Here is a 17787-nt window from a genome sequence, read left to right on the forward strand (position 1 = left end):
ATGTACAGTGGGAAGATGTCACGGCCAGATTCACTTGGCTCCCAACATGGGACAATGAATTAAGTCCTGGCTTTCCCTGGACTGGGAAGCTATCATCCCTGACAGCTCAGCAAGCAAAGTATGTGTCTTGACATCATTCCTGAAATGAATCACTAGCATTAGAAGACCCATTCTTCTAACATGTCATGCTCTGGGAAGGTTGCTTACTGCAGAATTGGCATGAGAGATCAAAGGATGTTGGAATGGAAGCCGATATTCAGCCTTCCATAAATCTTCACAGCACACTATTGCTATTTAAAAGGGTTCCTTTTTTTTTCTTTTAACATTGTTAGGTTTTGGGTCACAACATTCACTTTCTAACAGGCACAAGGTGTACTGTCAGCTCCTGAGGGTGGAGGGTAGGAAGTCTCCATCTGCACCTCACCCCAAACACACACACACACACACACACACACACACACACACACACACACACACACACAGACGCCCAGCGTCTTTAGAAAAGGAATATACTGGTGCTACAATGATATTTAGGATATTCTCCTGTTGAGGAAATTAAGAGGCTACCTCCTTCAGAGGGATTTAAACACAGTGGGATTTTCTAAGACAAGACAACTCACCTGTTGTTCTTGTTACATGCTGTGGCACAGTTTGAGGTTGGATTTCCCCAGACATAAGATTCCTTAGCTTTTCAACTCGCTTTGGACAATATCTTGTAAGTAAGCCCGCTTCATTAAAAGCTGCGGAATTCCCGGGGGGCTCTGAACATCCCGACTGCAGCAATCTGCCACTAAGGCAGAAAACAGAGCTGTCTGCCCCGTGGTCCTTCCCTTTCAGGTTTCTAAATGATCTGTCAAGGGCTGTGGACTCAGAGGCCTGTGCTGCTTGCTGGCTGTTTTCCTGTAAAGGTGGCATTTCCTTTCTGGACCCCACCATGGACGTGACCTTTGTCTCATTCTCCTGAGTTAAGTGGCAGTTACAGTAGCCCTTAGCTTGGTAATTTCTTGCCTCGTGAGCACACAGGGATTCACCGAAGGTTCTGCAACAAAGGTTTTCTGATTGTTCATTTACTTTGCCTTGTTGGAGTTTCCAGTTAAAAACAACTAAACCTAGGCAAGTGAGACCAACAGCTCCTGTGACAAATAGAGAGACTATTAAAAGATAACATTATAGGAAGACACATATAAACCACCAAATGCGAGCTCCACAAATATCAAGGTTAATGGCTTAACGGGCATCAGAAGAGGTGGGAGGTTTACCACCATGTGGAAGAATATCAGTCCAGACAGAGGCTGTATTATTGACAGTGTTCTGTTTTCTAATTTGGGTCTTTCTTTGTATCTGTTAAAAATGATAAGAAACAATACCATCTGGAATGTCTTTGGTACAAAAAAGATTTTTTTCATGGACTGAAATTCACTCAAGATAAAATAATCCCTGCATTAAAGTTATTTTCCAACCTGTGGGAAACCAGTCTAATTCCAAATTTCCTACTTCTTAATCCCATAGTCAGTCCCCAAAACAGTTCACATTTAGTATATACCCTAAAATTTTCATATGCCATAACATCCTCCTCAAAAAGAAAAATTGATTCCACATGCTATTGCCATATTTTAAGCATCCCTATAGATTCACCCCCTAGCTCAGCAAATGTCCTTGGCTTACGATTAGCATAAAGGCCAAACTCCTTGACATTCAAGACTTGGTGCAATCTGGACATGACCTCCCTTCCTAGCCTTATGCTTCATTAGTTTCCACATTCAAACACCAGATTTCAAACTCTGTAATTCATTACGTTTAAAATGTACTTCTAAGCCTTTGTGTATGCTCTTAGTGACGCTTGTAATATTTTCTCCTATCTCTGCTTATTTGCATTTTATTTATCCTTTAAAATCTAAATCATCATCTCCAAATTTCTTGATACCTTTGCTGTCTTTCTTTTTAATCTTGCAAAGATGACTCCCTGATTAACTTCCACAACAAAATGATTGACATCTCATTTTAGACCGCCTGGTACTGTCATTTCATGTTCTAGTATGTAGGTATAGCTTATCCTCTGACTAAAATCGTGAAGAGTAGTGTTTCTCAAATTCAAGTGTATAGTCTAATCTGTTTCTTCTTCATTGTTTCCCGTCTCAACAAATGGCATCATCAACCACCTCGAAGTTCAAACTAAAGTCTCTGAGTTATACCTCAACTCCCTCTCTATCACAGTGATTTCTTTTTTCCTTTAGCCCTTATAAAAGTATAAAACTATTCTGTTCACTTATTCATTTTCTTGCTCACTGGCTGTCCTTTCCTACTAGAGTTAAGCACTGTGAGAAAATGGACTTTTTCTATTCTCTTCAACATCGTACGTCCAATGCTCACAACTCTGGCACAGAAGAGGCACTGCCGAAATGTTTATTGAATATTCTTAAATAAACAGAAGGAATTCTGTTTATGAATTCTAGTAGTGAAAAGCACCTAGTGGTCTAATCTTACAAATCCCCAGGTTGGTGATCAGGAAGACATGGTGTCAATATCAACTGAGTTTGGAACTCACTGTTCTGAGTCCAGTTCTGCCTAGAACTTGCTGTGTGACCTTGGGCAAGTCAGTTCCCCCAGAGAACTTAGTTCCCTGACTTTGGAAATGAGGATATTTCCAGATGAATGAATGATATGAGGTGTGAATGAGATGATATGAGCATTCTAGTCTCATTGGTTGACTGTATCATGGCTGGTTCTCTCCACTGCAAACACCTTTAATGAAAATGTGATGAACTTTTTTAAATTTGAAAAAACAGGGAAGATGTCAGGCATGATTGTTTCATTTTTCTGTTAAAGACAAAGATTAATCAAAAAGAATGGCAGTTTTTGGTAAAATCCTCCAAACCTTGTGTGGTTTACTAGATCATGAGGTCTTATAAGTCCCTTTTGACTTTATTTTACAATAATACACTCATAGAGAGTGCTATAGCCTTTTGAAATAATTTAATTTATACTAACGACACAACATTTTAAAAAAGTAATGGCAAGAGTCAGATCAGAATATCTTTATTGCCAGATCCTAGAGTTTGAGTTATTCCAAACAAGGGACTTAGTTTTTAAATGTTAAAAACATTAAAAATAATGAAATTTTAGAAACATTCTATATCTCTTACGTGGAGTAAGAAAACAGGATCCAAAGCTCTGTTCTGACACTTTTCTTGGGCAAGTTTTCTAACCTCTCTGAGCCTTATTTTTCCTTCACGGTCAAATGGGGATAATTAATGCCACTCAGAGATTAAATGACATATTACATGTGACATTTTAATACAATATTTTGATCCAGTAAGGTAAATGAGTGGTCATTGTGGTTGATGGTTATGATTGTTGCTTCTGTGCCTTGGGTTTTTCTATTGCCCTAATAATAGGTCCTAGAACACTCAGCTGGCGTGTGTGTGTGGGGGGGGAATCCAAAATCACAAATCATTAAGAGACTACTTTGTATGTCCGATGCAGGTACTAAACCAAACCATAAAAGAAAGAAACACCTAAATGTTCTTAAATACATGCATCAGCCATTGAAAACATGAGCAGGCATAATCTGATTATAGGATAAAGTTGCTCCTCTTATTGTGTCTAATCGGCAAGGAACCGCTCACTCTCCTGCTGTTGATGCTAGAGGTCTGTCTGTATCGCATTACCAGTCAAGTATGGTCATTTTCCATTTGTGCAGAGAGTAAAAGCAGCAAATGAAGCTTGTAGGCAGACTGAACGTGCTATTAGGAAGATGGTTGGATTTTCATTGCCATGGGCATTGTTGCTATTTTTAAAAAAGTGTTCTGACTATCTAAGTTGGAAAAACTAAACAAAATAAAAAGCAAAATCAATGATAAGCTCTCAGTGAACTATTAAAAACACATTACAGCTTCAATGAAAACTTTCTCTTTTTATATATCATGTCACAGAATAAAAAGTGTCAAGATGTTAGTGTTTGGTGCCAATAACCACATATTAGTTTTAAATTAACTGAACACGATTATTTATATTTCTTTGAATTGTGATGATTTATGTATAGCTGAAGAAGAAAAGGAATCAGAGGCCAAATTATAGTTCTAAGTATTTTTGCCACAATCTAGAGGTACAGATAAGGGACTATACTTTTACTTCAGAAGGAGTAGAATCTTAATGCAGTACATTGATATCGAAAGTCAAAGTTTTTTAAAAAAAGAGTCTCTTTTAAAAACAGTATCTTTAACAATTACTCAATGAAAGACACGTTATTATGGTAATTTCACCCACTATAACCTAACAGGTATGTAATTATATTTAGAATTTATCATAATTTATTCATGTATATTAAGCTTTCTATCATTTTTGACAAAATTTTTGGAATCTTTTGGAATTTGTATCTTTCTCTTTACTAGTGCAGAGTTGTTAATTTAGCAAAATCTTTTTTGAAAATAGACATAAAAGATACCTAGAAGATATTGAAAATTGCCCTATTATAATATTTCCAAAACGATGTCCTACAAAGCATAATTCAATGAAATCCGCTGTGACAAAAAGGGTTTATGGTCAGTAAGTTTGAGAAATGCTCCACATTATATCATCCTCTTAGAGATCCACAGTGCTCATTAGGGAATGAAAAGCAATGAGAAACGCTGCAGTAAAGAAGCCTATTTCACTCAGTTTAATCCAGCGTTGCCCAAATCTGTTTGACCCCCCCTACAGAACGCGTGTATGTGCATCTGTGTTTGTTTTTATTAAAATATCTATTAATTATCTCCTAGAACTAGTATTCTAAGAAGCACAGTTAAGGAAGAAACTGTCTGCTGCCCTATTGTTTTGTCTTTTATGGTAAATTGTTTCTTAGCACATATAATTACTGACATGGTTGCACAGTTTTTAAAACAATTTATCTTTCTGAGAGGATTTGAATTGACTTTCAAGTAAGTTTGATTACTGCTAGTGATAGTTCCCTTGTCTAGACCTGATGCTGGTCTCCATCTATCCTGATTATAACTGTTAGAATTGAAAAATCTGACATTTAATTAATTTGCTGAAAATCTTCTATGGGATAGTTATTTATAGCACATATTCAAAATATATCAGTTCAATCCTGGATGCCATTTGTAAGTGTCTGGTCTTCCGGCTTTGGGGAAGCTCCCCCCCAACACACACACCACACACACACACACACACACACACACACACACACACACACACATCCCATCACCATGGTTACCACAGGTATAGAGGATTTCACCATGCACTACAAGCATGGGGGAAAACACACATTGAGGTAGATAACTCAAGAAATCTCATGCATATTTGGTCTTCCACTAGTGACAACAAGCATATCACTTTATATCATTCATTCGGTGAGAGGGAGTAACAGCTGATGCATAGTTTAAATTTTTTTAAACTACCATAGAAAATTTAAAGTAGACTATCATCATCCTCTACTTAGTTGGTCTGGGGAGGTATGGGCCGCATTTTTGAAAGAGTTAGAAAAACAGAAATCTTAGCATGCAAAACCCCAAACAGGAGGAAACCAAGGCACAGAGAGGTCAAGTAACTTGCCCAAAGTCACACAGGAAGTAAGAGCAGAGCGAGGACTCAAACCTGGACAATCCAACTGCAGAGCTCATACACTTCATCGCTGTGCCATACCACCGCTATACAGTAGGATGCACACGAAGGTCATAATAGCATCTCCTTGTGCACTTGGTAAACCCCACTGATTCTTCCAACAACACGGAGAGGCACACAGATGTGCGTGTCTTCACGAAAGAGACTGTCTATGGCTCAGAACTTTTTAAATCCCTGTCTCTCAATGAAAGCACCAGTCCTCTTTGGCAAATGGACACTTGATAAACTATAGATACTATTCCCTCATTACAGACAACAATGCTGAAGTCTACATAGCAAGTTAACTTACTCAGGATCACAGTGCCAATAATACGGGGACTAGAGCTCTCGAATTCTGGTGCAGGGCCCTTTCCTGTATGTTAGACAGCTTCTCCGCAACAGGAAATTCTTGCAGCCTGTGCCAAATCTGCTAACATCCTCCCACGTCTACTGACAATCTCCCCCTTCCACATGCCCTGGCAAATTTTCCCACATGCCGGAGAAAGGCAGCCCTTAGTGTACATCCAGAATCTGAACAAGAGAAGGGAGGAGAGGAGGGCACACTTCTCCCTGGCGTACCTGCAAAGCCAAGTACAGTCAACAGGGCCACGTCCTGCCCCGGGAGGAGGGGACTTCTGTCCTTTAGAACCAGAGTGAGGTTGGGAGCCTTGGAATCACAGTTGGCCTCAGACAGCCTCAGCACACTCTTTGCACTGGCCACAGCCGTGGTGGACAGCTGACAGTGTAAGCCCTCGGCATTCCTGAGCTTGTGAGCCGAAGACTTAATGTAGTTTCTTAAAAACCTGGCGAGCGGGTAGAGATCACAAGTGCAGCTCCACTGGTTCTTATCTAAGCTCAGAAGGATTAGCTGCTTCATTGGAGTAAAAACATCCGGCATCTGGGCCAACCTATTTCGGGAAAGGTCCACTTCCTGAAGTTGAGGCAGGGGCCGGAAAGCATCTTTCCCAATGTAGGAAATAAAATTGTTAGATAAATCCAGATGCCTGAGACTGTGGAGCTTCGTGCCTCCAAAAGAACTGTCTGTCAGATTCGTGATCTGATTCCCATCGAGCTGGAGCCGGGTCAGGCCCCTGGTGTTTCGGAACCAGGACCCTCGCAGGGTGCGGAGAACGTTGCTGCTGAGCACCAGCACCTGCAGGCTGCGGAGCTTGCTGAAGGTGCGATCCGTGAGGGAGGCGCTGGATATTTGGTTGTGCTCCAGCAGCAGCGTCCGCAACTTTGAGAGGCCATGCAGGGCGTCGTCCCGAACGTCCTCGATGCCATTTCTGCTCAAGGACAGCAGGGCGAGATTAAACAAGAGGGACAGATTTGTGCTCTCTATAGAGGAGAGGGAGCCATCAGTGACGATTAAAACTCTCGTGGTCACAGGGGCTGCTGTGGGGAAGAAAATCACAGACTAGTAGCACGATACACACACACAAGTGGGAGGGAAGAGTAGCGTGGGGAACAAAGGTAGTACCCTCTGAGCAATCGCATTACCTGGGTGAGAACAATAAACAAAATGGAAATGAGTCTCTGATTTCTCACTGTAAGGGGAGGTTGGCTCTTTATCAGAATGAAAGATTTTTTTATTCTTCGTTGCTGTGACATACGTGTTTATTTGAGACACATAAACCCATCTTTTCCTTTACATGTCAAAGTTAATTCATTGTTTGGGATTATTGTCATTGATGTTTTTTTTATAAGGTGGCTTTTCAGGCTTCCTGTCTCTGGGGCTATGTACCAACCTGCTCCAGCCTTGCTGGCCCAGTACCGATTCACTCAAAAGCCGAGCCTGCACCTGAGCCTGTTGCAGTTTTCCACTAGCAATGTATATTTAGACTGTGAAGTGAATCATCTTTTCTCTCAAACATAAAGGTGTGGGTTGGGGCGGGGTGGGGGAGGGGAGTGAGAAGGCGCGAAGGTTTCTGCTTTTTAGCTCCAGGCTAAAAGTTGGCAACTTGGTAAGGATCTATATTCTCTCCAGACAACCTGAGGGTCTGACAGTGGGGTTCTCATTATAGTCTGGGCCATCTTGGCTTCCTGGCTAATATCTGTTTCCTCCAATGAAGTCCGTCATTTGATGACAGGTGGTACTCAGGGCTTCCAACTGTTAAATCCCTTCACCATAATCACCTCAGAGCTATCACTGCTGTGTCATTAGAAATCAAAGCGTTTTAACTCAATAAAGATATATTATAATCAGGAGTTATTGTAACACATCTTTATCATGCTAAAATTGTTTTGACTGCAAATCATAGTGTCATAAGGATGGAAGAGGCCATTGTCCCTGGGAGGTCTACAGGTGATATTAGAAGGATCTAGCACGGGGGAAGCAAATCACAATTCCCTTATGAAATTCAGACCACATGGCTGAAACAAAGAGATTTAAAAAAATGTAAAAGACAAAGGATTTTCACAGTGCCTTCTTTGGAAGAATTGCCCCCATCTCTGCAGCACAAACAAGCTAAGTCATGGTTTTGTTTTGTTTTTTTTAAATCTGTTACTGACTATTTGAATTCTATCAATTCTGGCCAGTTCAGCTTTTGTTCCTCTCATCATTGTTGTTGAGATGGGTTGAGGGAGTTTTGTTTTTATGGATCCCCAGTCCTCAAGGGATTCGTAGACTCTGAGGGAGCAGGCTATTGTGTCTGTCAATTACTTCTTGTCTAGGACTAGACAGAAGGTCCATTCGCAAGTCATCCATTCACTTCTCTGTGTTTATGAAATCTAACTTCACAATTGTGGCATTCTGTAAATGAGAAGGAAGATACAGAGGTGCAGCAATGTAAATGAGCAATATTTGTTTCTTATAGATAGTAGCTATTGCTGAGCAGAAAAAAAATAAATGTAGTGAAGTCAGGAAATCCGACTGAGAGGGTGCGAGTTTGGTATTTAAGTATTTTCAATGCTGACTGGAAACAGTGTACAACCAACTAGCCTTCAAACAGTCTCTCTCCTGTCAGGGATAACAATAACATCTGCCTCTTAATTCCCATAAAGTCATAGGATTTTAGAAATGAAAGAAATGATCTTCTCACACTCCATCGTAACCCAGACTTATTCCTCACAATTTTCCAGTGGTACAGTTTATAGCTTGTTTATCTCTTCTTGGATATATCAGGATGTAAATCACATTCTCCTCAAATTTGTTAATAAGGTGTCTTATTAAATTGTTGACTTAAGCAACCAATATGTAATGAATACAGGCAGCATATCTTGTTAGCATTTCTACAGCTCATTTACCACCAATAAAAAAAGACTAGACTTTGAAAATTAGATGCACTTTGATAATAATCTATTTTGCTGGTACATCACTTAGTCTTACTAATGCTGAACAATTGCAGTTCGGGTTTCTGATTCATTGATATTTCTTCCAGCCAGTGGTAGGGTTCAAATGTGTACAAAGTATGGATAAACGTATCATTAAAGTGATCTATTTTTTTCTTTTATTAAAAAAAAGTGTAGCTGCATGAAATTGTGCTGCTCTTTTGTAATAACAATCTACCTTCGTACCTTTGAAAGTCTTTAAATAGTTTTGGTTGAGAGCACCAGGAACAGGAAAGTAAAATAACATTAGAATTCTCTAGTCCCTGGAAAGGCTTACTCTTTAAAAGTTTACCTCTTTAGGCAGAGCCCAGAAAGCAGTCGGTACAATGAAGAGCATGACAGTGAATTTTCCTGGGACCCTGAACATTGTTGTTTAGTTATTGGTGTTATTACCTACTATATATGTTAGCTGGTGACATAGGGTTACGTCTTTGGCGCACACGACACATGACGCAGGGCAAGCTGCCACCAACCTCAGCATGATGGCAAACAGTATGAGCCATCCACCTGGAAGGAAAATAGAAGATAATGCACGTCATAATGTTGGAATTCATTATCCGTGATTTCAGTAGATTTAACTCACGAGGCATTTTGGTGATTTTTGCCTTCTAATGATCATTTCAGGTTCTCACAAAATGCCAGATAAATGGCTAGAACCCTTCATTTGTATAGAATTTAAACCAAACTGTGAAAACCTTTGACCATAAATTCAGAGAGCTTATATCCAGGACACACCCATTAGTATAGATTATTCTAAAATTAAGTTACTTTGTAAAATGCTTTACAGTTTACTGAGCTTCTTCTACACATACATCTCTTATTTAATTCTTTTAATGCTGCAGCTCAGTTTGAGGCTGAGAAAACTGAATCTCAGGATGGTTAATAAACCATGCAAAGTCACATAGCTGTTAGGTATTTAACCTCAAGTCTTTTAACTCTCAATCCAGTGTTTTTTCTAGTATGCAGAAGCTAATCTCAGGCTCTGAATCTTACATAATTACAAATGAATTATTCCTTATGAATTTAGATGCCACACTCAGAAAGGGAGTATAAAGGAGCATTATGATCATAAGCTCTACGTACCTTTGAATTCAGCTCTGCTGTTTACTGACTACTTCTACTTCTTAGATAAATTATTTATTTTTTCTTATTTTCTGCCTTTTCATGTTTAAAATAGAAGTCATAAATGCCTACATTAAAAAGTATTATAAGAGTTAAATGAAATTATGCTCTGTTTAGTAAATGCTAAACTTTACCATTATTTTGATGCTTGTTTAACCCTCCAATGAAATATTAACACCATTTCAATTTAATGTTCAAGAAAGGCCATTCATTTATAATATATTCACTGATTGCTTAAAAGAGAAAACTCAAAGCAAATTGTAATAAAAATCCTCTACCCATACAATAAGATCACTTGAGAATTGAGAATAAAATAAAATATAAATAAAAATGAAATCATTAATTTCATCATTCATTCAACAAGTGTTTATTGAACACCTTATATGGGCACTGGGGATAAAGTAGTGGACAACAATAAATCCCTACCCTCATGGGGTGGACATTCTATGAAGGGATGTAAACAATAAACAAATGAATATGAAACTATGTATGAAGTCATCTGGAAATAAGTGCTATGGAGTAAATAAAGAAAGAAAAGGGCTAGACAGTATTAGCTGGGGGGTTCTGAATATGGTGGACAAGGAAAAACTCTGGGATAAAGTAACATTTGAACAAAGACCTGGAGAAGGTGAAGGCCCTGGGAGAGAATAGCAAGGTGCAAAGTCCCTGGAGGCATGGCAAGTTCGGCCTGAGGATGTCATAGTGGCCAAATACACAGAGGAAAAGAAGGTCAGAAAACAGCAAGGGCAGGCTGTGCATGCCTTAGGGATGAATGCAAGGGCTTTGGATTTTTAGCAGAATAAGATGAAAATAGTTGGAGGCTTCCGCAAGTGGCATTACGTGATCTGTATCATAAACTTAAAAATGATTATTTTGGCTACCGTGTTGGTAACTCTAGCTTTATACTATAGTTTGGAATCAGGAACTGTGATGCCGCCAGCTTTGTTCTTATTTCTCAAGATTACTTTGGCAGTTGGTGGTCTTTTGTGGTTCCAGACACATTTTAGGATTGTTTGTTCTGTTTCTGTAAGAAATGCCATTGAAATGTTGACAGAGAATGCATTGAACCCGTAGATTGCTTTGGGCATTATGACTATTTTAATATTAATTCTTCCAATCCACGGGCATGGAATATCTTGCCATTTTTTGTGTCTTCAGTTTACTTCATCAATGTCTTATAGTTTTCAGTTCACAGGTCTTTCACCTACTTGTTTAAATTTATTCCTAGGTATTTCTTTCTTTTTGATCCAATTGTAAATAAGATTATTTTCTTAATTTCTCTTTCTGACAGTTTATTATTAGTGCATAGAATCACAGCAAATTTTTGTATATTGATTTTTTTTATCCTGAAATTTGACCGAATTTGTTTATTAGTTCTAACAGTTTTTTGGTGGAGTCTTTACAACTGTCTCTATATAATATGTCATGCACAAATAGTGATTGTTTTACTTCTTGCTTTCCAGTATGGATGCCTTGTATTTCTTTTTGTTGTCTCATTGCTCTGGCTATGTTGACTAAACATGACAAGAGTGGGCATCTTTGTATTTCCTGATCTGAGAGGAAAAGTTTTCAGCTTTTCATCGTTGAGTATGACGTTAGCTTGTGGGTTGGCTACCACGTTGGGAACATACTTTTCATAGGCAAAGAACAGGGGCAGCAAAAGCAGTCACTGACAATGATAATAATACAAGCAAGAGGTGATGGTGGTTTGTACAAGGGATAGTCAGAATCTGGATAACTTTTTATTATCATGATACATTTTAATGTAACAAGTATGAGCTCAACTAAGCTATTCTGTGGAACATGAATGGAACATGCTTATTATGCAGGTGTAAATGAACCATTGCTTTGCCCTCAAAGCACTTTCTAGCTAGTGCTGTAGACATGTAAATACCTAGTTATGAAGTAGGTATTTACAAGGAAAGTTTACAAGGAAAAATAAAGTGAATCTATGTAAAGATGAAAAATTTATTTTGTGGAATCATTTTCACACTTTAAGAAGATGTGTCTTATGAGTTGGGCCTTGAAGAGGGCACAGGATTTCCACAGGCAGAGAACAGGAGTTAGATCATTCTATTCCCAGAATATACTAAAGAAAATGTCCTGCATCGCACAAAAGATCTGATCTCAGTTCACTTCCTTCAGCCTGTCTGGGCTGCTTAGAGCCTGTCCCACGTATATGTGGTTCAGCTGTCAGCCAAAATTTAGGCAGAGTTTATACACAGATCGTGGAACTCCTTCTCTCAGACTCTCTTCTTCCAGGATCTCCCCTCCTTTCTTAGGATGGCCTCAAGATTCTTGCCATCTTGTGTAGAGCCAAGGTTAATCCTCCCTTGGGTGTGGGCAGGATCTGTGAACACGATGAAGTATTACTCCCATAATCATGTCTCCCCATATGGCAAAAGGAAGATTATCGTGGGTAGACCTGCTAGCAGATGAGCCCTATAAAAGCAGAGACTTTTTCTCCAGTTGGTCACAGAGGAAGAAGTTAGAGAAACACACCCTTGCTGGCCTGAAAGAAACAAATCACCTCGTTATGAACTTCTTATAGGGGCCCTGTGGCAAGGAACTGTGGGCATCCTCTAGAAGCTGCAAGTCGTCCCTGAACCACAGTTGGTAAGAAAGCAGGGACCTGCATCATACAACCACAAGGAAGTGATTTCTTCCAATAACCCGTAAGCTTGGAAGAGGCCTCTGAGCCTCAGAGGTTGTTTTAAACCACTAGATTTATGACAATTTGTTATAAAACCATAGCTAATACCCTCTGGTTGCTGTGAATTCTGTCCTCTGGTTCTTCAAGAAGGAAATCTGTAGGCGTTCCATCAGAATTTTAATTTCTCCCTAAAATACAGATAGGGTTTGCCCTCAGGGTAAAAGCTGTAATTTAAAAACAAATAAACAAAAAAAGATGGGAAACTTGCCCCATGTCCTTGCATTCTTCCAAGTGACTTCCTTCCTGAATCTACCTGCTTTTTTTAACTCTCTACTGCCTTTAGGTAGCTGTCTTTTAAATCTTGTCCAGAATTTACAGTTGTTATCTGGGGGCCGGTTGATCCAATAGATATGCTACTTTTCCATTCTGATTCTGGGTACAATTTGAAGGCTGACTGAACATGAAGGCTGGTGGATTAGAAGCAAGAGTATAACAGAGAGAAGTCAGAGATTATCCTATGGTTTTTGGCCTCTGCCAGTGAAAGGATGGAGTTGCCATTTGCTGAAGCAGGGAAGAGATTATAAATACAAGAAATTGCATATGTGAGTTTAGAGTTCAAGGGAGAGTATGGGGCTAGATATAGACATTTGGGAGTTGTTTTTTAAAGCCATGAGACTGAATTAAATCCTTAACAAATTAACTCTAAATAGAGAAAAGAAGAAAACCAAAAATTGAGTCTCAGCACAATCCAAAATTTAAAGATAAAGAGAAATGAAACCAAAAGAAGAGACTAAGAAATAGAAAGTGAGAGAGGAGAAACATAATGAGAAAGTAGTGACCTCAAATCCAATTGAAGAATGTTCCAGAGACAAAGGAATGATTATTTGTATTTAATGATGTGCCAAGTAAGATGAGCATTGAGACTTAACTATTGAATTGAGCAGTGAGGAGGTAGGTCTCTCTGTCCCTGATGAGAGCAGCTTCAGCAGAATGTTATAGGAGAAAGCTTGATTGGGGTGGAGGACAAATAGGAGAATAAGAGACTGCAAATTTAGGCAAGTCTTTAGAGCAATTTTGGTGAACAACGAAATGGAGTAGTAGTTTGAGGAAGAAGTGGAGTCAAGAGTATTATTTTGTTGCTGTTTATTTGTTTTTAAGATGAGAACATTTGTAGTACTGGTTTTCCCCGAAAAGAAGACCTAGTCGGACAATCAGCTCTAATGCATCTTTTAGAGCAAAAATTAATATAAGACCCGCTCTTATTTTACTATAATATAAGACTATATATGAGACTTATTTTACTATAATATAAGACTATAATATAATATTTTACTATAATATAAGGGTCTAATATAATATAATATAGTATAATATAATATAATACCGGGTCTTATATTAATTTTTGCTCCAAAAGACGCATTAGAGTTGATTGTCCAGCTAGGTCTTCTTTTCAGGGAAACAGGGTATGTCTGTATGTTGATGGCATTAAACAATAGAGAGGGAACATAAATGATGCAAAAAGATAGAAAGCAGAATTGTTGTTAAAGCAATGTCCTTTAGTAGATTAACAGCAATAAGATCTGGTACACAGTGAAGGAACTGGCCTCAGAATCAGGCAGTTTATCTATAGAAATAGGCGTGAAGGCAGATCATGTGGGTTAGACATAGGTGGGTGATCAATGTAGTATGGGAACTAGAGGTTTGAGGAAAGAGGGGCAGGTACAAAATAGCTATCTGGAGTGTAAGAGAGAGAGAGAGAGTGAGCTAGAAATATGTTAGAGGCTCTCTAGGCAGTACCGAGGGTCCACTTGAGGTTAGAGAGTCATGATTTTGAAGACCAGTCAGGGTGGATGTAATCAAGACTGGTATTTTCCCAAGAGTGTACGAAATACATGATAGGACAAGCGAGTTGAGGCTGGGTGGAAGAGACTGATTATGACTGCCAATGAAATCCAAGCTAAGGAAGGGAAGAAATGGGGTGAGTAAATGACAGTGACAAGATGGCAAGCTGAACAAAAACAAAACAAAACAAAACAACAGGCAAGATAGATAGATGATAGACAGACAGACAGACAGATAGATAGAACAATATTAGCAAGAGCGTGTTTTGAAGTCTCAGTGATATACGTAGGGGATTATTGTTTTATTCTCTTCTACTTTTGTGTGTATTTGGTTCTTTTAAGTGGTAGGATGGTTTGTGTGGTCAGAGATTGTTGGAGTCAGGGTTCCAGAAGAAGTGAGCTAAAAAGAAAAGAGATAGAGCCCAGAGCATTCTCTGATGGAAACTGAGAGCATGGCCAGCATGGAGGCATTGTTCGTAATAGGGCCTAGGGTGTGACCAGGGAGCTAAGTGACGCAGGGAAAGTGGAGGATAAGATCATTGGAAAAGAGGAGACAAAGGAACCCAGAGGTCGGGCGGCCATTGTAATGATTATCTACATGGATAATAAAAGCACTAAGAGTAGTGACAGTGAGCAGTGACACTAAAACCTTCAAAGAATGAGGGACAGTGACATGGTGGAATAGCTCAAAAAACTGGTGGTTTTTAGGGTAGAAACTATTTGAAAGTAAGGAAGACACAGAGGCCCCTCTCACCCCACTTCCACCCCACCAACCTAGAGGTACAAGGAATATGCGAGAAAAAACAGCTTCCACTTAAGAGGGCTCTGGGAGAAGCAATGTCCTCAGGAGAGGATTAGATATTAAGGGAGAAATTGTTCTACTAAGAATCTAAATTAGTTGGTTACTGCACCTGAATGTTAAATTGGGCTATTCACCTCCTGGCAGTGAAAGTTTCATAAAAGGAGAAATGATAGATTATGTAGTCCTTAGTATCTGACAACAGAAAGCATATAATTTCTTCAAAAGAGAGCAACATTTCCAAAAACTCCAAGAATTTCTTTCATAGATTCATAATCATATTTATATTCCTAGCCACTAGAACAAAGCTTGGAATATAATCAGAGTACAATAAATGTTTGTTTAATCAAATTCATCAGACGTGGAGGTTCATAATGCACAATGTGTTTAATGACAGTTTTAAAGATAAAAAGCTTTTCTTAAACCCCTAAAATAGGACATAGTCATGAGGTTTCTATTGATCTTAGTTTTGAATCTGAGATGGTATTTTCAAAAATTCTAAAATTAGCTTGAACATTTCTTTTCCTATAGACATGTATTATATAAGGCACTGAGACAGTTAATGGTTTTTAGTATTCACTTTTATTCTTTCATTTTGAAGGGGAAAACCTGTCATTTAAAAACATGTAAAGCTAATTAAAGCTTTTCCACCATTTCATTATCTGAATGTAGTTGCAAATTCTGACTTAAAACACGCTTATCAGAGGGAGACTCAACATCCCTCCCGGAACAGCAAATGAACATTCAATTAATACTTCAATACAAGTGCATTTTAAATAAAATTATACTTTATTGTTAATCTCATTCTTTACAAATGCAAATACCCAATTTTAAAACCCAAGGAGAGTGGCCTCTCTTCTATTCTTTAGGGAAACAAGTCTTTTTTTTTTATTTATTTACAGGGAAGACCTGAATTTTCTGAAGTCGTTACCAAGTTAGAAGAGTGTCTCTGCAACATTGAGGTAAGAACTTGAGCTTCTAAAATATGTCCATACAAAAAAGCTTTTGAATATCCAAGGATGTTGGGGAATGCAGGTAAAATGGTACTTTGGAAAGAAAGTGAGTGTGAAGGTCCGTAAGTCCATTCATAGTTCTACCCTATTAATTAAATTCCTTGGGTAGAGCAGAATTGACTGTTTCTGTAGGGACAAAGACAAATTCAGGGTGAGTTTGGGCCCTTCCAACAATAATCCGGCAGGCAAATGGACATGGCCATACCCAGCTTAAAAAAAATCGATATGTAGAAATTTGAAAATATAACAAATATGTTAAAGGTAATTAGTTAAATCAATTTGTTCTATTTACAAGTTCCTGCATACAGTGAAACATAAACTAAAATATTAAACCATTGTCCATTTATATTCAATGAGAAGAGGAAAAATTATCGCTAAAATTTGTGTATAAATGAATTAGGAGGCTTTGCTTTTATGCCACACATGTGTTACATAAAGTGATATATGTTAATAGTCAAGTTAATGGAATTCCCTTCCCTTAATTTCAAGTCACTGTTTGCTTTAATTTTCTCTGTAATTGCCTTAATTTTCTATACACCTGGTCAGGAGATAGCATTTGAAAATAGGCAAGGAAGTTAAAACATGACCACTAATTCAAAAATAGTACTATATGTCCAAATGCAAATTAGTGCTGGAGGAGACAGGAAGCATATCACACGTATCGGCGGACGTATACACACGTGCATATGAAGGGAAGGGACAACAAGGGGGCAAACAGCACTAGCCCGAGATTGCACAATGAAATCCCAAAGCGGAAGTCCTCAAAGGAAGTTTTCTTTCCTAAAACAAACAAACAAAAAATCTCAACTAGGTCACTGGAACCGAGAATATTGGAAATGGGTTCCAGCTCTGCAATTGCAGCTGCAGTGAGTGGCTCTGTCTCCTGACTCTTTACTGGAACTTCTAAAGAGGAATTATGTAGAAGGAAGATTCAGTTCTTAAAAAAAAAAAATTTTCCTTTCCCTTCTCTTCAGTCCTGAAACATACAAAGTGGGGAGAAGTTCGTAGAATGTTTGGTGGGGCTTCAGCAGCCCCTACGAGAGCATCTGACAGAGGCCTTGGATGTTGCGAGATGGCTTTACGGCTTGAGTTCCAAGTACTTCCTCACTTTGAATTTTTGTGTTTGACAGAATAACGTTGATCCAAGCCTGGAGATATAGCCAGTTAGATCAGACAGTAGATTCCAGAAATAGGGACAGTGGCAGGATGTGCTAAACTAGCTTGTCCTGTTATGTTAACCAAGCCTCTTAGCACAGTCTCCTCTAGTAGAGAAGATGAATGGACAATATGCAAAGACAATTTGCTGGACTGAGTTGCACTAATTAATGGACCAGAATCAGCTCTAAGGGACTTAATTGTAGAGTTCCATAAGGTTCTTTTTAGTCAGTAGTTTACACTAAGGTCAAGAGGGCACTGCTCATCACATCTACA

General features: G+C 38.7%; 2 protein-coding genes across 2 annotated transcripts in view; one reads left to right on the forward strand and one right to left on the reverse strand.

Moving 5' to 3' along the window:
- TNNI3K (TNNI3 interacting kinase) overlaps window positions 1–17787 on the forward strand; it is a 273108-nt gene that overhangs the window by 205241 nt on the left and 50080 nt on the right. Inside the window, exon 22 of the mRNA XM_033115870.1 lies at window positions 16246–16305. Coding sequence (XP_032971761.1) covers window positions 16246–16305 — 60 coding nt within the window. The remainder of the gene's footprint in view (window positions 1–16245; window positions 16306–17787) is intronic.
- Window positions 1–17787, reverse strand: part of LRRC53 (leucine rich repeat containing 53) — a 65697-nt gene that overhangs the window by 4587 nt on the left and 43323 nt on the right. Inside the window, 3 exon segments of the mRNA XM_033115869.1 lie at window positions 621–1133; window positions 6178–6993; window positions 9322–9435. Of these exon segments, the coding sequence (XP_032971760.1) occupies window positions 621–1133; window positions 6178–6993; window positions 9322–9435 (1443 nt within the window).

The sequence above is a fragment of the Rhinolophus ferrumequinum genome, chromosome 9, assembly GCF_004115265.2.
Source record: "Rhinolophus ferrumequinum isolate MPI-CBG mRhiFer1 chromosome 9, mRhiFer1_v1.p, whole genome shotgun sequence".
Taxonomy (NCBI): domain Eukaryota; kingdom Metazoa; phylum Chordata; class Mammalia; order Chiroptera; family Rhinolophidae; genus Rhinolophus; species Rhinolophus ferrumequinum.